This window comes from Thunnus thynnus, chromosome 2, assembly GCF_963924715.1.
Source record: "Thunnus thynnus chromosome 2, fThuThy2.1, whole genome shotgun sequence".
NCBI lineage: Eukaryota > Metazoa > Chordata > Actinopteri > Scombriformes > Scombridae > Thunnus > Thunnus thynnus.
The window spans coordinates 17,613,477-17,636,176 of record NC_089518.1 but is presented as its reverse complement, the minus strand read 5'-3'; the positions used below and the strand labels follow the sequence as shown (position 1 = coordinate 17,636,176).

The following is a 22,700-nucleotide window of genomic DNA, read 5'->3' as shown; positions in this document are numbered from 1 at the left end:
ATGAGAGTGAGATAGACATACAGTATATAGAAAGAGGCCTTGAAGAGGCCTTTGAGAATAAATCTAAAAAAGTAGAAAAATAAAGCCGCTCTTCTACTACAGAATGCTTTTGTGTCCTTGTCTCGCCCCAGATCTTTCGCCTGATCTATTGGTCCATCTCCTATAGGCTAAATGTCCAATCAGAGAGCTCCCCTTTATTTTGTGGCCCTTAAGCACAGCAGACACTGTCAGTTCACTGTTGTTGTTTTTGTTCCAGATCTATTGCTGCTTTGAGAATGATTTTGTTTTTCTGCAGACACGATTTAAACTCATTTTGATATGATAAGCATGTCTGACATTTTTTCCAATCTTAGCTCAACAGAGGGAAATGATACAGAACTTGACAGCAAACTGGCACAACGCAAAAATGCCTCCTAAAAAAAATTAAAAGATGCATTATTTTTACCATACCGTACAAAACAAAATAAAGTTATGCACTGCACATCAAATAACACCAGCCTATTTACTTGTAAGACCCAACAAAGGAGATTAGAGAAATGCTGCAACAACAAGCTGCACAGATGAAAAATAATGCAACTACTTTGTGTGGCTGGTGGCTGCAGCTCTCGTCCTCTCAGTGGGTTTCATTGCTGATCGATAACCCTGTGTGCTGACGCTAAGGAAGCTGTGTACCAGAGTGGCTAAAAATAGCATCTGCCTGATGCATTACATCACTGAGGGAATGGGGCCTTAGCTGTCCGCCTGCCAGACGATCCATCTAGACTCGTGTCCAAAACACTTAACCTCCACCTCTTCCCTCCTCCAGTCATGCCATCCTATTCTTCTACTCCCAACTCCATCTCCATCCTCTGCTACACCCTGCATCTCATCTCCCCCCCTTCCCCCCTCCTCCTCCTCCTCCCCCTCCTCTCTCCTTCACCTCCCCCTTCTCTCTAACAGCTACCGGTCTGATCTAGCTGGTTCCAGCCTCAGCCTGCACCCTGGGTGTTTCCTCTTAAGCCTTTGTTCAGAAAGAGATAAAGCAAAAGAAAAGGAAAAAGAGAAATATAAGATTACCATTCCACCCTCACGCTTTTCATTTTCTAACTGGAGCAATGCCTTCCTAACAAGCAACATCACTATCACACCAACTCTCCTCCTCCACAGTGGAGCGATTCTATTTTAAAAACCAAAGCAAAGCCAGCTCTGATATGTAGAACTACACGTTTATGTATAAGGTACAATTACGGCTGCTTTAAAGTGAGCAATGTGACTGGCCAACAGTATTGATTTCAGTGCTACTGACTGTGTGTTAATGAGAATGCCATTTCTTTTTTTGCCTTACTGTATGTGCAGGCATCATCAGTCTCCTCACGTGCTGCAGGCTCTCACTTCATGCAAGCGTGTTGTTTATGTGCTAAAGGTGCACAGGACAGGCAGTTGCAAGAAGCGGGTCACACGGGGATGGCTGATAGCTGGGTTAGTGGGCCAGTGTGTGTGGAGAAGGAGGTGATATAAGTGAGGTGATTTAACATTTGCTGACAAGATGGGTGAGGTTGTTAAAATAAAAAGAGAAAACAAAAACAGATGAGCCCAACGAGAGCTGCATGCATCACAGCTGAGCAGGAAATATTATATCTGACCCGTGTCGAGTGTCTAATGTAACATTTTGAGAGCACCGTCCAAGACATAGCTACTGCTGTCATGTCTTTTATATTTTGAGCCTCGCTGGATAGTTCAAAACAACATAGCCTGTATGCGTGCTAATGAGCTATCTTACAGTAAGTGTTTTTTTTAAGCATGTCCAGTTGCTTAAGGTCATAGTGTAGAAGTAAAGTTCACAGGTGTTTTGGGTTGAACCTCAGGCTGAGGCTTACTTGCTGAGCCAGCTGTTGGCAAATAAACACCCACTCCCTTTTGGTCTGTTTCACATCCAAACAACCACAACACTGCATCTACATTTGCTTACGTGAGCACACACTGCGATACAGTAATACCTGTCTACGTGCCTGTGTGAAACAGGAAGGGACATAATCGGGAGCCACTACCACGCTGACAATGAGTGATATATTCCCAGAAGAAATGATAACCTTAGAGTCTGCAGGTTTTGGACTTCCAAGTGTGATCCTGTGTGACACAACAATAGGGGACTGTCAGCACTTTGAAGTTTACAGTGTCATTAGCGTCGCTGTTTCAAGTCTAGGGAATGCGGAAACCAAGGAGCATCCCAGGCTTGTTTTTGTGGAGTGTGATCATTTGAAGAAAAAAGCTAAATGTGATAATATAATCTGTATAAATCCCTGTACTGTATGTATTTCTGCTGTGTCACATTCCAAAGGTATATGCACCAAATCAGTGTACATCTTTTTTAAAAGCATCTTAAACTGTGATTGTTTTAATTGCCATTTTCTCTGTAGAGCTGTAGAGACCTGTGCAAACTAAATCTAATGGCAATGACTCATTATAATTAGTTCCTATTTAGTTACAGCACATGTAGATAGAAACTATTTTCAATGTTATTTCTTGCTGTTGCTGCATGTCCTATCAATACTCGTGCTAAATCCTCCTTACAGAGAATCTCAGCAGTACCACCCACATGAAGCACATTTAGCTGCATTCCAGCAGGCCTTCTCTTCTTTCTCCCATTCACATTTGAGTCAAAGGGAGTCTGCTGCTGGAAACTTGCAGCTGCTTTCGAACAGGGCTACTTTCAAGACGCCTCTTGAATTTCCTTCCTCAACATCTGGTGGGAGCCAGTCTGGAGATCAGACAGTGAACTCTTTGGGCTGCAGGACACTAGACACATGCACACATGGATGCACGTGCATACACATAGCTATAAAAACACTGCGACCAGCTGCTCAAGGTCAGCTCCCTAAACACACATACTCAATGGGTCTTCTTCTCTCTACCACAACTGTGTTTGTGCACGCATACTTATGTGAATACATGATGTGGGTGTGCACCAACCCACAAATAGAATTCTACTGGCATGGTGTGACTCTTATACATGTTTTCTTTAAGCTATTCTAAGTCAGCAGACAAAATGCCATATAGCAAAACATCATGAAAACATGGCCATCTTTTTTCAAATTCACAAATCTTTTTTTACAATCTTTCACAATTTTTTTAGCAGGTGCTTTTATCCAAAGTGACGTACATCTGAGGGTTGATACAACGTAAGCAGGGACCTAGTCAGGAGAGAACAACACGATTAAGTGCCATAAAGCTAAGTTCTGGTCAGACAGGACATAGGTGCCAATAGGCAGTGCACAGAGGCAATGCATAGAAGTATGGTCTATCAAGTTTGGAGGTTATTGTGAAAGAGCTGGGTCTTGAGTTTTTTCTTAAATATTGAGAGGGCCTCTGCAGATCGGATGGAGTTTGGTAACTCATTCCACCACCAGGGAACTACAAAAGAGAAGAGTCTGGCTAGCGACTTAGGGCCCTGTTGTGGTGGTGGTACCAGGCGCCTTTCATTTGCAGGTTTACTTCAAAGAGAAACTACAGCAGCACAGAAAGATATTTCTTTGTTGTATGGCTGCCAAGGCTTTGTAGCCTCAATTCGATAAACAAAATGTAATGAATAGTGCAATGGATGTGACATGTCTTCCTGATATATGCACAAGTATGCTCAATTTGACAGTGCCATGTGGTTTACAACACAAGTAAGCATGAAACAATTAAGCTGTCTGAAAGAAAGCACACACAGATTTCTTCTTTTATGGTGACCTGTTGCATCACTTCCAGATCTGTAGTACTGTCATGCTTCAGCTAGTTATCAGTAGGATGAGTGCAAGTCTAATCATATTGATCAGAAAGCCTACAGAAACCTACATTGACCCACTAAAACAGCCTCATCCACTGCCGCCCAAGAGGCCATCGATCTAGGAACGATCTCTTCTGTGCAAAGTGGTTGATCCACAGCAGCTCTCAGTGTCTATCATTGAGAGACTGTAAAGGCAATCAATTTGTGAAGAGTCTGATCGAGATAAATACTTTATGCTTCATTCATGCTGCTTCTGCACACACACTCTGCTATACAGTACAATGTTCTTTGCTGTTCACGTCTATATTATCATGTGCTGTATAATGCCTCCATTCAACTACCATATCCAAACTAGACTAAATTAGCACAATCTTTTGAAGACTTTGGCTTACTGTTATAGTTGTAATGCAACATTAAACTGTTTTTTAATTTGTATATATATACTTAGATGAATCAGCAATAGATGAGCAATTGTTTGGCTGTTCAGATTCCGTAAGGGGGAAGTTGTTTACAGTTTAGATATGAGTAAAAGCGAATTCATCCTAAGAACAGTGCAGCAACATCATAGTGTGCTCCAAAAAGGTCTAGTCATAAAAATGAGTAAGAGTAAGTAAATAAGTAAGAGTAAGTCTGGGGAGTCATTGATTAGGCACCTCAATCACATCTGCTGTTGAACTTGGCTCTGGCTGTGGAGCTACAGAGACCTCTACAGGTCAATAGCTGAAGGCTGAGTGAACTTGTGTGATGTTATTTGCCTCTCTGTGTATGTGTGTATTGGTTAGAGTGGATATTTGTTCACCAAGCCATCTGGACATGCTTATATATGTTTGTGCATCCATTAATACAAGCATATGCATGTGTTGCATAACTACCACATTGAGGAGCTGGCTGTGGTACTTGGAAAACAGTGTGAACAACATTTGCATATGTTTTTGTATGTTGGGTGTACATGAGCATATTCCCACGCATTTGGTGGAATATGTGTTCATCGGTGTATGTGTTTAATGTGTTTGTCGTTAAGATATGTTTGTGAGCTAATGCACTCGTAATCAGCGGCTTGCCTGCTGTTGTCATCGCGTCACTCCAATTATTAAATCACGTTCAAGATGAGACTGAGATTGAAGATTCAAGCTAGAAACAAACTGACAAAGTGGACTGTTTACAATGTGCTGATAAACCGAGAACAAAAGATCTTTTTATAGATACAGTTCAATTTGATTAGACCATTCGCCATTTCCTTCCTCCATTCAACATTTCCTGATTCTTCGAGGAAGTTCGGCGACTCATTTTCTATTTCAGACCATTAAGCTGGCATCACACAGCTTACTCCATCATTCTCTCTCATGTTTTCCCAGCACAAGAAATCCTCAAATGGTTTCAACAAAAGAATCTTCATAATTAATGAGTACATATAAATATTCAGTAAATATTAATTGCACAATGTAGTTAAACACAGACAACATTAATGCTACAGTAATATGCTGTGCATATGTTATAGCAACTGGGAAACTTCCTATACAACCTAACCTAGAAAACCACTGGAATTATCTATCTAGGATGGCAACACCACTGAGATCAATAGTTTCAGGGTAAATCGGGTTTTCACTCCTCTAAACCTCCAAAGTTCACTCCACTCTACACATAAAGGTCTGCCAAGACAAGCTGTCAAACTCCAAAAATAGAGCAGGATACTGCAGACTTCTGAGGGCCCCACTTTGTTTATCATTCATGGTGTCAGCAGCCCTGTTTGATAAAGTCCTTCATGGCAAACAGAATGACCCCGCTGAATCAGGTAAAGGTGCCTGCTGCTACAGAGTTTAGAAAGTATAGCAGGCCAACAATGACAGCTGTTAGTTTTTCAACAGATTTTCTACATGCTAATACATTAACTACCCACTGGCCTTTTAAATTATTACTCCTTCATAATGGCATAAGATTACAGGGATACCGGCAACTGATATATGATAGAGCCCCTGACTTGACTTGCCACGAGTAATTTTGCTCTCAGATATCATCTGTTGATTGTATTATCTTTATCTACTGAAGCAGGTAATTGATGGGAAGTCAATGTGTACAGCTCAAGGGAAGTAATAGGTCATATATGTTGAATAGATAGATTAATTAATTAATTAATTCCTACTGCACAGGGAGTTTTCATACATACAGTATATTGTAGCTGAACACCCATATTTATCAATACTTTTATAAGTTGTACTGTGAAGGATCTGATCTGCTCCAAGTGTACTGAACATTGCTATTTTCTTTGATGCACTCAACACAGTGACTTGTTATATTGTCAAAGGGTGTGTATAACTGAAATATCCTGTCACCCCAGAAATAACCGCCCAAGGAATTGACAGCTTGTATAATTTGCTCTTGGATATGTGCTGTCTTGTGTCTCACAGCTCCAAGACAAGGCAGGAGCTAACGGTTGAATCCTGATAAAGGTGAGAGGCTACTGTGGCCTCCTGTTGCTGTTTACTGTGCTTTTTCTGGAAATAGAGGAAAGTTCATGGTAGTGTTTCTAGGGTCACCAGTTCTTAGGACAACACACATTTGGCAAAAATGAGAGTGTAACTTCCAGAGTCCAAAAAGGGCAGAGTCTGGCGCAGCAAAGGGGATCATTAGGAAATCAGTTTGATTAATCCAGCTTAAATTGCTCTTGCTCATGAACAAATCAAAAATCAGAGGTGCAGACAGGTGACCACAATTTCTTGCAACATATGCACAGTAAACTGAAATGATTAATGCTGCAAATACTACACTGCTGAATCAGTTTAATATGACCGATCAATAGTTTACCACGAAAATGTGTACTGGACATACAAGGATGACCTGCATTACTGGAAGATTGCATGTGTGTGTGTGGGTGTGTGTGTGTGCTACATCCTAATGGCTGCCCCATGATGTAATCCAGATAAGACTGTCTGACCACGCTGGTAGATAAATAACTAGACCGATTCATGAGTAGTTGCTGCCTTTAAGGTTCTGTATTTGTGTGACGGTATGTAGGTGACAGCCACAGAGGAGGTTACATTTCTATCACAACACAAATTAAATTGATGATGTCGCACATGTAAGATTTAAAGAATGTATGTAGTGTTTCAGAAAAAGGACTTCAGATTTGATGACAAAAATTAGTAGATTACTTTAATCAATGTATTACTGTATCCTTACTAAAAGAAGTAAGGATATAAAACATGTAAATAACGCCGTACTTTCACCACTAGTTGCACTATGGGGCAAGGCATCTTATGCATTACTGTGAAGACAATTAATAGCATGTGGGTGACGAGATACACATTTCTGCCGACTGCAGAGGGCACTAATGCAAATGTGTAGTGCATGCACGCTATATGAAGTCTGTCGTTTTTATGCAATCCGAGTGAGAATATGAGTCAATGTAAACACGGATGTAAAAAAATGCAGGTTTCAAAATATATACAAAAATCTGATTTGAAAATGTTTTATGCGGGAAAAAATGCATTCAGCACATTTGTTATGCCTCAAGGATACGCACAACGTGTCCTTGTGAGAAATACCAAATGTAAACAAACAAGAACTCCACGGGGTGCCTTTAGGGACTAGCAGTAAGGCCACTGTTGATGATATTAAAACATGACGAAAACGGTCCTGGCAGACATCCCTATGTTTGGTCTCTCAGAGTCAGTGGACTGTCTGTAACCAGTTTAGGGAAAAGCAACATCAAAACTGATGAGTCACACAGGACGTGCCCGGCCACTTCCACAGGGATAACGACAGAGGGAGAGGCTGAGACAGAGTGAGACAGTCTTTTTGTGGCTCATAATGTCAGAGCTCCCAGCTAAGCCCAGCAGCAGCCAGAATGATAAAGGGGACAGAGAATAGAAATAGGCACATCAGTCATCATTTTGAGAAATAAAGCCGCGGTGAGAGGAGAAAGAAGAAGCCACAAGGACAAGGTGAAAGTGAAACGGGAAGATGAAGACATGGAAATAACTTTATGAGAGAAAAATTATAGTTTTTACTTTGTGTGGTTTATCGTTGTTTTTCAGTATCAGACAATAGACACAGGGACGTCAAGAAGGGCACAATGAACACTGAGTGTTGTATAAAAGAAAGATCCTCCTGTGTCGAGCAGAGACGGGTCAGATGAGGAGGAGGTGAGTCAGGGCAAACACTATGCGCAAGGTGTTGGACCAGCCAGTGGAGTGTAATGTGAGTCTCCCAAGAGGCCGTCTTCACCTCTCCACTGTCCTGTCCATACACACACACACTCACACACACAGTAACTGCTGATACTTTATACCCTTCCAGCACTTGTCTGCCATTAGCTCAGGCTGACAGACAGTAAAAAGCTTAGACTTGCATTAAAATCAAGATATATACTTTATATAAGACTGGAGAGTAAGGAAATCTCACTGTAAAGAACATTTTTGTCAAAACGTTAAGGACCCTTTTCTTTATTATAGCTGAGAAAAATATACTGGACGAATCTATTGACTGAGAATCGACATGAGAAGTAAGAAGAAAACATGAAAAACAGCATGTTTTCCTCTCATTCTGTCCCTCCTTTAGCTTTCTCATTCTGTGTCCAAACACTTGTGGGCATAAAGCACTGAATAGGATAAGATATGCATATTGTCTGACGTCAATCAGAGGAGTAGACACACAAAAACCCACTCTCTGTTTATTGATTTAATGATTGATTGGCCATGATGGGAACTTCCTCAGGAAAAACAGTCACTCACATTGTTTACAAAGACTTGTGTTGATCTTACGTCCTACAGACAAGGACACGGTAAGGTCTTGGATTACGCAATTCTCCCCCTTTCCTGGAGAGCTGAGAAACTGCATGCACGCTTCTCAAAAACTGCACCGCCCCCACATATGCGTACACACTGACGACAGACACGAACTTTTAGGTATCCCTGCAGCAATTAGACAGTTTCTTTATTCTGCTGAAAGACGGGAAGTGAGGGTGGTGGGTGTGGTGTCGGGTTAGCGTGCTGTATGTGCTTGTGGACTGAGTAGTAGTAGTTCTGAATGCTGGAGCCGGTCCCAGAGCTACCAGGAAATCCTTTATAACCAGAACTAAGAGTCACCTAAACACCTCCCAAATACTGGAATAAAGCATGGGGGTAAACACTTATCTGAGCATTGGGAATGGCTGTCTGAGTCGTGGAAGGCTGTAAAATCACAATGGATGAGAAATTAAATTGTGTTTTGTTTGCAGTCGAGAGGGAGATTAGATTTTCCTTTCTCACACTGGCACTTGAATACATGTTTCTGAGAACACACGCAATCTTGACTGGGCTTACATACTTTATATGAAATATTAAAGTTCTGTCAATAATATGTATTTAATAAATAAGAAGCTGTAAGTTTACAGTTTCTTCAGCAACACTCTAGGTACAGTATACAGTACTATAGGAGAACTATAAGTTTTTTGACAGTTCTCTATCTTTTCCTGGAAACAACTATGGGGATATGTTTAAGGCCATGGCCTGAAGGCAAACATTGACCACTTTCTTTAAAATTAGTGGGAAATGGATGAATCTGAATGAGATGAGAAAGTGCTTGAGGAGCCAAATTATAGGAAAAGATTATGGGACCATCAGTCATCTAGTTGTGTTTAAATTGAGGTATCTACCCAAAAATGTCCGTCAAATTTATGACCTGTCTCTGCTGTCACCATTTTATGTTTTGGTAAAAATGAATGCAAAATTACACCAGCAATGTAAAACCACATGTGGGTGTACTGGGACTACATACTACTGTAGTTCAAGTCAAAGAGAAATTGCTGGTAGATTGATGAGCTCTTACATGATTGGCACACACAAAATCCAATGCACACACACACACACGTACACACACGTACAGGTGAGGTTCACTTACACAGTACATATGCACTGGGTAAATTTCCACTCTACACAGACAATCTTCAGTTGTCTTGCTGAGCGGAGGGCAAACTGCTGGCCAGAGCCTGTCAACGCACTACCTCTGATGTGACAAAGTGGCGCGCACACACACACAGACACACATAAACCACGATCGTTTAAAGTGAGACGCCTCTCCCTGGAAGTGGTGGACAGGACAAATCATTATTTTCTCTCAGTAGGTGGTCTGACGTCTGTATCGTTGTCAGCTCTCTGTCGCCCCGTGTGTGTCTTGATACCAACACAGATCAGTTCCAGTCTATTTGACCTCCTGACACCTTCAACAACCTGCTTCTATGACTGAAATAACGTTGGAAAAAAATATGTAAGTCTGCAGAATGTATCTAATACTGTACAATCAGAGTTACAGTATTTACCCATCATTAAATTGAAAATCTTGAAGATTAAGAAATAGATATTAGACTTCTGGACACACATTAGATAGAAAACACCGGGGATATGTCGCAGTGGCAGTTTGAAGACATCTGAAGTACATTTCCTGCTTTTCCTGAGTTGAGGAGTGGGATATTATTCTAGTTCTTTCTTGCTGACTGTAGCTGTTGCAGAGAGAAATAAATCAAACCGGCAGCTTTAATTTTCTGCCCACAGAGGGCAGCGTCAGTGACTAATTACAGCCCAGCCACCACAGATGGAGAGTCCTTTCTGTCAGAGGTGGTTGGAGCTGGCCCTGACAGTTCAAATCAATGGTGAGACACGAGCAAGGCTGAGACCCACACGTTCAGGAGACGTTTCTGTCACCCTAATTGCATCTCTTCTATCAAAGATGCAAGATCCTTGGACTTCTTAATACAGAGATTTAACACGAATCACTTCATAATGCCTAGCCTTGACTGTAAATATAATACCGCAGAGCATTACAGATTCAAAACGATGCAAGACTTGAAAAAACAACAGAGGACTGACTTTGATCTACCGCTGGTATGTCATGTGTCTGATCATGTAGTGTTGTAGCGGCAACAGTTACGGTCTCAGTTTTACCAAGATGTGGATTCAGATGAATCCTTACTGACATAGACGCATCATATAGTAAAGGTGCATCAAAAAACAGGCAGATACTGTGCGCTGCACTGTCAAAAATACAAATTGATCTCTACAGTGATGCTCTTACTAAGTACTGCTCACAGATGAAAAGAAATGAAAATAAATATTGTTAGTCACAAGCCAGAGGCAGAAATGAATTTAGTTTACTTTAATTATTTATTCATACGATAGGATTTTTTTCTGAAAAAAGGCTGAGGATTGATTGAATTTGACCTATCCTTCCACCAAAACCTCTAAATCCACTGGATATAAGTGTGCTTGCTTTGCTCCAATTTAATAGATGCAGACTGACTCCAGTATATAAGTTTTAGCATGACGGAATTACTTAGTTTTATTAGTGTACTTATACAACAATTGGGGAAAAACAAACAAGATTAGGAAAGCCTACTTCACTGGAACTGCAATTGGGGAAAACAAACAAGATTAGGAAAGCCTACTTCACTGGAACTGCAGAAGGAAGTCAGAAACTAAAACCTAAAATAATCCTGTCTACAATACAGGAATATAGCTCATCCTGAATGAAATGCGGAACGCCCTTCTGAGGGATCAAGGCAGTTAACCAAACACAAAACTAAATGGTAAAAACAAAAATGTCAGAACAGTTACTAAATAGACCTTGTGGTGATATTGTTTTGTCAATTTGTCACATGTTTTAGCCTCATGTCCACTGCATACATGTGCATACATGTTTTAACAATGGAAGTCAATCAATAAGGCATATTCAGTCCATTTGATGATCCATTTGACCATCTCATTGGTTTGTCAGTAAGAACACTGGATAGTTGACGTGTTGGACACAAAGAAGAGACTAGGGAAGAACTAGAGCTCACAAACAAATATGCTCCTAGAGGTTAACATAAAAGGGAGGTTATGTTCTGTCTGTTTCTAGCTAGCCAGTCAAGATCCAAGATAAAGTGCATAGTTAAGTGAGGACAATGACGTCAACTGGTCTATTTTAATTCAGCACATCCTGCACTGTGAGCCCATCATTACCTCCAAAATACTCCCAACAGAACTGGACAACTACTTAGAAAGAATATCTTAATACCAGAGTGCACATTCAGTTAGGCCTTCAGTTTGACAGTCTGCAATTCAACCAGGCCTTCGTCAACTGGCCTCGACCAGAAGGCCACAGAAAAACACGCATGTATTTTATAAACTATAGCACCATCTCAGACACGTGCACATCCAAGGAAGAAGGCCTTAACATACAGTACAGTATCAACAAAGAAACAGAACAGGACGGAATTTTCCATCCAAAACCCTTTTAGGTTCAGGGGCTCTCTCTGGGCCATAAACAGGTCGAGCCCGAGGTGGTTAGCCCCCAACGACAGTCTGCTTTAGTAGGGGCTCATGTTTGTCAACCAAAGAGAGGGGGGACCAGTGGAAAATTACCAGTCCCGCACTCACTCACGCACACACACACACACACACGGTTAGGACCAGCTGAGAGACTAACCTGCAGCCGCATATCTATCTCGCTCACTGCTTATGTGACAGCTTGCGTTTTTAATGGGCGAGAGTGCGGGGGGCATGGTTGCGTTGTCAGGACGCATCGGCCCGCAAACTACGCAACCAATGACATTTGATGATGTTTTTTCATGTCTATGCACATTTCCAAGAAAAAACCTGGGTCATGTGTGGTGGCCAGTAAGAGAAGGTGGCAGCGCGTATATGTGTGTGTGTGTGTGTGTGTGTGTGTGTGTGCGCACATGTAAAAGATCTTTATAAAAAAAGAGTACATGCATGTGTGTTTTCTTCTGTTTTTGAGTCAGTATTTGGACATGCGCTTGTGAAGGTGTGTGTTGCACGACAGACACATTACAGCTGTGTTAATGTATGTGTGCTAATGATCCATAGAGCAAATAGAGATAAATGTGTCTATAACAACCTCTACAAGTTCCCCATCCATCTAAATTTCTAGCCATATAGAAAATCAGTAGATGCGAATAGATGAAAATGCCAAAGAAACAGATAATACAGATGGTGTGGGAGTGAAGGTCTCAGCTTTCATAAGCAGTCAATTGAGGGTGTTGATACTGTGGCCTGTATAGAAAAAGTGTTGCAGTACTACACAAGAGGATCTTAGCAGAATAGTATTACCTGGGTTCCAAGGCAGCTCACCATCATGTGAGTGAGAAGTTTGGCAGCAAACATGGGGAAACGGGAGCACAGCACGTGGGATATAATGGCCAATGCAAAGCCTGAGGAGGGGAAAAAAATGGAACCAATATTTATTAGAAACGAATGACTATTGATAACAATGTGGGATGAATATGGAAGAGAGGAAGCTAAAGAGCGAGGTGGGCAGACACAAAAACACAGGGAAACAAGGTAAGAAATGCTGAAGAGAAGATATGGGAAGATGTTGTTTTGTACCTGAGATGCAGATAAATCCGGAAGCATAGAAGGCCTCGTTGTAAGATGCAAGAGTTGTAAACTCTGCGTAGGCCGTGTAGATAGACAAGTGGGAGCAGGCACATTCCACATAGTTCCCACTCTCTTTCACAACCCTGCAGTACTGACCATCTGATGACCAGCTAGAGGTGAGGAGAGGAGGTGGAGAAACAATGTGGAAAAAGGTGAGAAAAAACAAGGAAAAGACAAGTTAAGACACTACCCTTACTACACACTGAAAAAACAGGGACAAGGCATCTGCTCTCTGGTATTTTGGCTTCTGTTATTATTATTTGCTGTCACATTTACCCTTCAAAGATTCTGTGACAAACAAGAACATTATAATTTGTGCCGGATTCAATGGCACAAACATTGAATGAACAGACAGGTTTTTGAGCCGTTTCTCAAAAGCAAAAAACATCCTCAGTGACATTTTAATTTTGACCTGCCATTCACAGCAGGAGAGTCTTGTTGTAACAGTGTCCTTTCCCTGTCTGTGACTTTGCTTCTCTCTCCACCTTTTGCTCTCTTTCCCTATCAGTTCTCTCATCAGTTTTGTTATCGGGAATACATCGTTCAAGTCGCTGTTCCGGCCAAACCAAACCTGCCAATTCTTAACTTGTAACACTGTGTTCCAGCCAAGTCCCACTCCAAGCCCCAGGAATGTCCTCAACAAACTGAGGGCGAGTGGAAGGATTCAGAGTGCGCAGATTTTAAACAGAAAGCAATGTGACTTCACCCACGGTCACAGACAGGCTCCACTTTACAAACTGACCTTACACACGCAATAAGTGTGGGGATGACGAACTATTCAAATAGTATAAATATATCAAGCATCAAAGAGAGGCTGTAAAGGATGTAGTTGAGACAAATAACAATTCATAAAAGAAAAAAATGTATACAGTACCAGTCAAAAGTTTGGATACACAAACTGAATGGGAATGGGAAGGTGTGTACAAACTTTTAACTGGTACTGTATTTTTATCAGGCATACGTTGGAATACAATACAAACCACCTAAACCACTCACACTGACTAGCAATGGAAGTTAATATATATTGTAGGTGTCAAGTAGCTGTCTTTAGCCTATTTAGAAGCTGAGCATGAACCTGCATATGTCTGTCTGTGGTGGATTACCTTGCAGTGGTCTGGTTCCAGAGAAGGCACAGAGACCGGCCAGGTTTAACTCGCTGACCAGGTGTGTGGATACGATATACCACCTCATTACCGTCTCCTAGGGGTCGTGACCCTCTGTCCTGGAGGCTTGCTGAGAATACCTACATATCAACAGAGGCAACAGAAGAGGGGACTTAAGCTGTGGAGTGAACTGGAAAAGGTATGGCTAGTTTATTTTGGGGCAATACTGCCACCTGCTGTTTCAATCAAATAATTTTTCCAGCAGTAAAAAGAAATCATAAACTTCCTTTGTTATTTACAGCAAACTAAGTAAAACTACATGAGCTTCCCTACCTTCCCATTGAGAGCAGTGGTTGTATCATTGGTGAGAAACCAGTGTTCAGTTCTAAACTCGGTCAGCTGAATCCGACTGAGGTTGCCACAGTCGGGAGTCAAGGCTGCTGGCACTGCCAGCAAGGTATCTGGGAGCTGGAAGAAGTCTGCATTACGGCCCCTGAATTTGTGTCCATTGATTTGTGTGGGGTACCATTGGAAGGCAGAGATGGACATATATGGACATTTGTCCAGGATGGTTCCCCCTCTGGAGAAATCACACAAAAATACACATTTATAATACCAAGCATGAAAACTGCTAATAATATTTAAGAGAAAAAAAAAACCTCAGTGTGCACAACATGTTCAACACCTCAAAATTTCAAAGCAAGATATCTCCCAAATCTTAAAAGACCAACAACCCAAAAAGTCTTCTGTAGATTTAATAGCATTCCTCACTCCTCACTCTTTTTTACACAGGGACACTCACATTTCACATTGGCTGTGTGTAAGGAGGGAGAACGCAAATCGCTCAGCCACCTCAGCAAGGTGGCTAAGGCCCCGTGTGTCGACTCTGCTGGGATTGGCCAATGCACACAGCAGGTCATAGGTCAAATTCCGGCTGCTTTCCTGTAAAGGAGTCCTCTCTGCCACTTCAAGTACCTGGCTCAGGAAAAACAGAGGGAGAAACAAAAATGCATTGAGAATTCCAGGTATTATTGCATCCATCTGTCACTGATATGCATGTGATCTGTATTTGAGTAAACTTTAGCGTGCAATATTTCTCTTTTACAACACTTCTGGCTCTGGCACTGTCACTTTTGTGGTTTAGGCCTCAATATTATGCAGCACTTATAACTCTTTTAAAGTGAGTTAATGTCATTTTCGTCTGCAGTGTTTCATCTCCTCCTCACTCTCTCTCTGCTCCCACGTATCCTCATGCTGGCATTTCTGCTGTCTTTGCTTTCTCTCTTCCGTCCCCCCACACACTCCGTCATATTAAAGCGGTGTCTTTGCTTGTCTGGAGGCTGAGCACGCGCAATATTGTAGACTTGAACATCAGAGCAGTAGTAATAACAGCGCTCATGTAGAATGACAAGTGAGACCTTTTCAAGTGGTTCTTAGAGTTGTCAGAATAGTGCAGTGGAGATGACGTGTGCCCTTTAGCGCAGAGCTGTCTGACACAACTACTATACTGACTCTCAGGCTTCAACTGGTGAAAAAATTTAATCAGAAGAACATTTAGAAGCAAGAAAGTGTTCCCCTCATCATAGACTCATTAATCATACAGTTTTAAAAATCTGATGTGAGTGAAAATAAACTGTAAAACGCCATTCTGTCGTTTCTGTTGAGACCAGAGTTAGCTTCATCATTTTGACAATGTGATGACACTCTGAGGAGATTTACTTTTGGTTTCAGAGGATATTAAACACGAAAATCATAGTGCGATTAGTAAAAAAAAAAGTAATGTATGCTTTAACAAAATATCTCTCCAACCCTCTTACCTTTCCCACAGCTTCAAGCACAGCAGCCATCTGCTCACGCGTGAGAGGTGTAGCGACCTTATTGATCAGACTTTGCAGCACCTGGTTCAATATAGTTGTGTCAAGAGGCTGGTGTAATTGGTCCAGTAAGACCCACACAGCTTCACTTGCTGCATTTGACACTAGAGTCACATTGGCGATCCCATACTCAGGGTGCACTCTGGCGCCTCCTGTAGCATTGTAGAGCTCAACTTGGAAGCGCTTCGGTGTGGGCAAGGACGAAGCAAGGTCAGGTGTCAGGTAAATTTCCAAAGATGTGTTATGGTGGCCCGCATCAAAGGTTAGCCTACCCTCCTGTTTAGGAAAATCCATCCCTGCTTTAGCAGGCCGGATTATAGAGGTTCCCACCATCTCATCCCTGGGAAGTTCCTAGGGGAGAAAAAAAACACAGATGTGTGATGTTTCATGGAGTCAGATTAACCAGCATTACTCTGCAAAATAAACCAACAGTGCCACAATTGCCTTGTTTGAGATATACCTGCAAAATGCAAGAACAATGACAAAATGACAAAAACTTACTGCCTGAAAACACTCAACAAAAACAATTGTACCTCCGGCTACTCTATTAAAAAGGCTCAGTTCTCTTTTGGTGCACAGCATCCAATGGTCCACAATCCAATTGCAGCACATGTAGATGAGTGAAGTTGACCATGTTGTGAAAGTTGGGATGAAAGCTTAATGTAAATGAGAGATTAGGCTTTTGTTATGTATAAAAGCTTATATGTCGCGACATGCTTCAGTTCTGAGAGATGAAAGCAGATGACCTGGCCATGTGTCTCAGGGAGGCTTTTCAATTTTGTTGAGTGCACTAGACACTCTCTACCTTTCATCTCTAATATCAAATACTGTGAGTGCCAGTAGAGACTTTATGCCCCTGAGCTGGGTCTAGCCAAGATATCTCTAATCATTATTCCTCAGACAGAGAAAGGGTGGCAATGAGATAAAAGATGTGAGGAGAGGAGGGAACACTGGTCTCTTTGAACTTTATAAGTATCAATAAACCATGACCGCTATGTCCATATAGTTGAGGGAGACAGTGAAATCTTCCAGGGACAACCATCAAGTGAAATGTAAAATAACTACTAGATGCAGTCCTGTTATTTGCATTCCATTTTAAAATACCTACATAAATTACGGACTATATCATGCAAAGTTGGTGGCATTTGGTATCTTTCTAACATTAGGATACAGAATTCAACTATGACTCTATTTTTCTCTAAATTGATCTGAGGAAGAGTCCAAAATGAGAAAACAACAACAGCTGTGAATAATCATGCTCCTGAAAAAGAATGCTTCCAATTTTCCAGTATTGTGAAATAAGGGAAAATCTGTGACAAAACCACTGTACATACCTCGGTTGTAGCAGGTAAAATGTGACATAATAAAATGATCATGTTTTTCTAACTGGCTTATATAATGACAGTGTTATAAAAGAGCCAAATTAGATCAGTATACTTTAGATATGTGATAGGGTCAACAAAACCAGGTCAGTTGGAGACAAATAAACGTTGTTCAGGTGTTATGATTTCAACGATTGGGGAAAATCCTATTTGGCCTGGTAAATGGCTGGAATCATATTGGCCTAGATTGAAAATGGGATTTCCTACTATCCAGAATAACACGTCCAAGGCAAAGGCGAATGGACAAAAACTGGTCCTATTTCACATAAAAGTCAAAGTCAAATAGAAGCAACTGTAAATACTGTATCAAGATATGTGCATGATGTTTGTTTGTGTGCCCAATTGTATTTATAGTACTTTATGTGTGCATGCGTATGCAATAATGTATGTTTGTGCTTAGTAACTACAGATATGTGTGTGTAACCTACCAGTGTGCGATATTGTACAGACATGGTGGAAGTTGTGATTGCTTGTCTGTAGACCTGGAGACTGAGCCTTGTGGTCATCAGGGTGGCGATGGGCAGTCTGTGGCCCACAGCAAAGTACACGATGCCTAGTGGATTGTCGCTCTCAACCAAGGTGATGTTGGCAAAACGGGTTGTTGCATTAATGGTGGCGCCTGCACCCACCTGATAAATCTCCACTAAGAACCACGCCTGGTACTCTGGTTCCTACAGCAACACAGATGAGTGGTTGTTTTATTTTGTGCCCCACAGCATTTCTTATGATTACATATATAAAGTAAATCATTATTCCCCCAGATATGTTGGCTTATAAACTGTATAATCAATTCTTATAGCGTGGAAGAATCAGCTGCATTATAGCACACTGAAGCATATGTAAATCTTGCATAAAGTGTATTTAAAGGTCAGGAAGATACCAACATGCCCTGTTGCTGGATGCACCAGGGGCTTCTCCCTCTTCTATTACCTCATCATCCCGGACCTCCACAGTGAGAGCACAGATTATCTCTCCTCTCCTACACAGCACAGTTCCTGAGGTTTGCACCAGCTGTTTGGTTAGGTTGACTCCATTATTGACAAGAGTTAGAGTTGTCTTGTTGAAGGTAGCTCTCCAGAAGACCTGCACATCCTCAAAGGCTCTGAACAGAGAGAAAAGACCATACAAAAAATTAAAACAGTTTCTTTGAGGCAATATCATATTAAGCTTAATTTTTACCAAATGGGTAATAAAAAGCAGTTTTATTACCTGTTTTCCTGTCTCTGCAGGTAGAGACGAGTGGTTCTGTTCTCTGAATCCTCATCCAGAACTTGGCCCATCAGAGAATTAAGACTGAAGCCCACAATACCATTGTGGAAGTCGCTCCCTGGTATGGGTAGTACAGATTAATGGTACAAATTAATTTCATCATAACCAGACAACCACATAATTATGTACTTTGTAATCAATCATAATAATCTGCCCACTGCAGTGATTATGTGAGAAGTAATGCCAGAAGGCCCAAAATAGCCGCAGGATACTAATGTAACAGTGACCTAATGCAAATCAAATAGCATTACTGAAACTGGAGGAGGACACTGAATCACTCTTTCAAATAACAAACACATGTCTGCAGGTTTTTTGATTAGACCCCAAGGACACACTTGGAATTAATTTAGTGCTATAATCAGAGGAACATAGTTTAGAAAACATAGCAAGAAATGAATATGTTGGAACATTTTTATTTGCTAATAAATTTGCAGAACTAGAAAAGAACTAGTAATAAATACTACTTAATCTTGATAGTGGAGTCAAAGAAAGGTCTTTCTTCGTTATTTTACCAAGGATGGTGATCTTGGCAAAAGCCCCAAAGCCCTGGTCTGGACTGTCTGTGATCTGCGCCCCTCCCTCGGGATCACTGAGGTAGATGAAGAATACTTCCTGTCCCTCAGGCTCAGAGTCATCCAGGATGAGGAGAATAACCTCGGCTTCATTTTGACCAGCCTGCAGGGACACTATAGTGGACTCCAAGTGGAAGTCCTTATTCTCCTTTGCTAAGGTCTCAACAGGCTCCACAGCGAAGGGGAGAGGTGTTGTGCTTCCATCTGGATTAAATCACATAGCAACACAAACTAAAGCAAAACTGTAAACATCACAGTAAATTGAAATATAATTAACTACATTGTAATTGAGCAATAGCGAAGTGCTATAAAACAAACACACCTCCATATGCTTGTACCCGGACTCTCACAGGCCCTGCCACACCGTTAGACCTGCGCACCCTTAGAACCACCTTCTGCTCCAGCTGGGTCTCCTCATCCCTGTCCTCTGGTACTTGGACCAGTCCAGGGCCAATACTCAGCACTCCGCCAGTCACATCACTAGCCAGGATGGTGACAGTGGCCAAACTGTGCTGAGGGTTGAGACGAGGAGAAGTATTTGCCAATGCTGAGACTTGAGTAAGGACTTGAACATCTGTTAGGTTGATTTGAAAGTATTCATCAGGCTCTGAAAGGGAGTCGTCAAGTATTGAAAGGCGGAGAGAAGAGTTGGTTTGGCGAGGGGAGTCAAAGACCAAGCGGCCGTCTGGCACTGCAATAAAGTCCTCTCCTGCTGCTGCGCTGCCTGCTATTGTTGAATAGGACAGGCGGGTGCTGTTGCTACGAGAACCGTAGAGTCTCTGAACATAAAGTGTTATAGTCTGGATGTCTTCTGCGATAACCAGCTGCCGGGATTCAGGAGCAAACTGGTAGATTCCCAGCGGCTCCACTTCTGCCACAGTATATCCTGACCTGTGCAGGGAGACAGATTCATTTGATTAGGACAAACATTCAGTCTAAACTTTATTATTTAAAAGTCAACATAAGTAAATCTTTTCCTTTGCTAACCCTAACCCTATTTTTTATAAAATGCTGTTCCATAATGACTTTCCAGAATGATTTTTACCTAAACTATAATGATTTTTTTTGTCTTTAAGTTTTATGCAGCAGACTTCTAAATCTCCATACTGACTGTACTACAACTTCAGTCCACTGTGAAAGCATTACCTGAGCTTGACACTTCTGGTTGCAACAGTGCTGGAGGTGGCAGCAGTAAGGTGTATAGCATAGGTAGCCGGCTCAAGTGCGTCATCAATAGCTGTCAGAGATATGGCTTTAGTCTTCTCTCCATGGGCCAGGTTTAGTGAGCCTGAATATGAGGAAGGAGAACATTATCAAAATCAACTGACATAAATAATGCAAGTTCAGTGAAATGTCAGAATCTGCGCTGCTTTCATTCAGTATTTCAGGGTTTATTTGCTTACTGGGTATCTTACCTGAACTTGGCAGGATAGCTCCAAGTCTGAAGCCAGGAGGAGCCTGTCCTGAAGGATACCCTGCTCTCCACTGCACCCTGATGTCTCCAAACAGCCCTGCTCGTGTCACTTTTGCTTCACATTTCCCAGTTTCTACACTTGAAACCTGCAGAGCCAGGGAGGCAAAACCAACCTGCACAACATAAGTGAGAGAGGACAATTACTAATGTTGTTATCTTGTTGTCTCCTTTATTATTAACCAGCAAAAAACAATATAAGTGCACTGTTGTCTCTTATAATTATTCTGTATTTCACAGCACTGAGCTAGAATTGGATTAGATTAGATTGGATTGGATTAAAAATACACAGTAGAATGTTCTGTAGGTAGCAGTACACAGTTATTTGTTATAAAATGTCTATTTGTGGTGTCCACAAGGTTTGTCATGTACTGTAAATTTCATTGTTAGCAGCGAGCTAAATGCATTAGCTCTGGTGTGTTACATGGACCTTTCAAAAGGTTGGACAAGGAACAGTTGAGTGTTCACAGAGCTGTCAAGGACTCAGCACTAACTCAGTTATACAGGCTTTAAGTGAGTTTTACATGATATTAAAGTCTGTGGGGAGAGATTTCAGAGGGGTATGGTGCAGTGCGTCAAAGTTTGTCCTCTGGTGGCTGAGAAATAATTAAACAAACTGATGTGTATTGATTAATTTTCTGTAAGTGTAAATTACTCTACCTTAACGAAAGAAAACAGATGCATTATGTCCATGTTGTTTATGTGAGAACCTAATATTCAACTAAGGAATTATTCCTAAGCAAAAAACTGCAAAGTAACACAGTAAGTATATCACCAGAAGACAAATCCACCCTGACAAAATGTCCTTGAGCAAGGCCGTGAGGCCCTTCCACTTTTTACAATTCTGAGTGCCCTGAAAGAGGGCGATATAAAGGAAGTTATCTTTGCGAGGTCATATATCAACAAACAAACAAAAAAACCCAAATCCACAACTCACCTCTGAGCTGGCAGCTTCTTCAGGCACAGTCACCGTAGCAATGCTGGCCTCATAAAGGAGATGAGGCGGAGAGCCGAGAATAGGACCGACTAGTTTAACATCAGTCAGCTCTGCTATGAAGCTCTCACCCACTGCCAAAAACACCTACAGAGAAAAGAGTAGAAAAACAAACAAGTGCTGTATGGGTGCTTAAAAACCAACAAACTACTTAAAAACTTAAATAGGGTCCTTTTAATCATTCACAGAATTTTCAAGTCTTAATTGTTGTTAAGCATCCTAATCCTTACCTGGCTGCTGATGGGCAAAGTGACAGTGATGAAGGCCTCTCCTTCTCTCAACAACAGCCTCCCCTCAGCTCGTCCTCCCAGTATCTCCTCAATGTCCATCACTTCATCTATCACTCCACTGATCCTATAGCCCACACTAGCATTGCCAAACCGCCCTGCGAGCCGTGTCACGTTCATAACAAGAACTCTGCTGACCTCTGACCCTGACCCCACTACCACTATAGACTGTCGCTCAGGGTTCAGGGAAAACACGCCATGGGGCTCATCATTAGCTCGCACCCTAAGGATGAGAGAGGAAGGCAAATTTTGAGTTAATTAATTCTTTGACTTTTTAACTTTTCATATATGTGAGTGAGTATAACAGAACCATCACGACAAACCTAATGCGGGTGCTGATGAGGTTTGGGTTGGCATCTAGGGTGGCACCACCCTCCACAGATGTGAGCTGGACAGTGTAGAGCTCCTCCAGCTCTGGCACTGTATCGGGCATCAGGCTCAGAACAATTTCTGCTTCCCTTTGGCCCTCCAGGATCATCACTGAGCCAGATAAGGCTAGGAAGTCACCTGCCATATCAGAGTCACTCTGTATCTGCCAGTGGACCTAAGGTGTTGGAGAAATGTATGTGTGTGTTTCAGTGAGAGATTGA

At 41.7% G+C, this 22,700-nt stretch overlaps 1 protein-coding gene across 2 annotated transcripts in view; it reads right to left on the bottom strand.

Annotated features, from left to right (window-relative positions):
* The window catches only part of adgrv1 (adhesion G protein-coupled receptor V1), a 112,417-nt gene that overhangs the window by 34,436 nt on the left and 55,281 nt on the right, over nt 1-22,700 (bottom strand). For both annotated transcript variants that reach the window (XM_067607242.1, XM_067607253.1), the window contains 16 exons: nt 22,434-22,654; nt 22,054-22,333; nt 21,767-21,910; nt 20,774-20,945; nt 20,505-20,646; nt 19,681-20,249; nt 19,299-19,562; nt 18,727-18,844; nt 18,448-18,619; nt 17,946-18,188; nt 16,079-16,486; nt 15,064-15,236; nt 14,595-14,841; nt 14,262-14,401; nt 13,108-13,268; nt 12,832-12,932 (listed from right to left, as the gene is read on the bottom strand). In XM_067607242.1, coding sequence (XP_067463343.1) covers nt 12,832-12,932; nt 13,108-13,268; nt 14,262-14,401; nt 14,595-14,841; nt 15,064-15,236; nt 16,079-16,486; nt 17,946-18,188; nt 18,448-18,619; nt 18,727-18,844; nt 19,299-19,562; nt 19,681-20,249; nt 20,505-20,646; nt 20,774-20,945; nt 21,767-21,910; nt 22,054-22,333; nt 22,434-22,654 — 3,555 coding nt within the window. The remainder of the gene's footprint in view (nt 1-12,831; nt 12,933-13,107; nt 13,269-14,261; nt 14,402-14,594; nt 14,842-15,063; nt 15,237-16,078; nt 16,487-17,945; nt 18,189-18,447; nt 18,620-18,726; nt 18,845-19,298; nt 19,563-19,680; nt 20,250-20,504; nt 20,647-20,773; nt 20,946-21,766; nt 21,911-22,053; nt 22,334-22,433; nt 22,655-22,700) is intronic.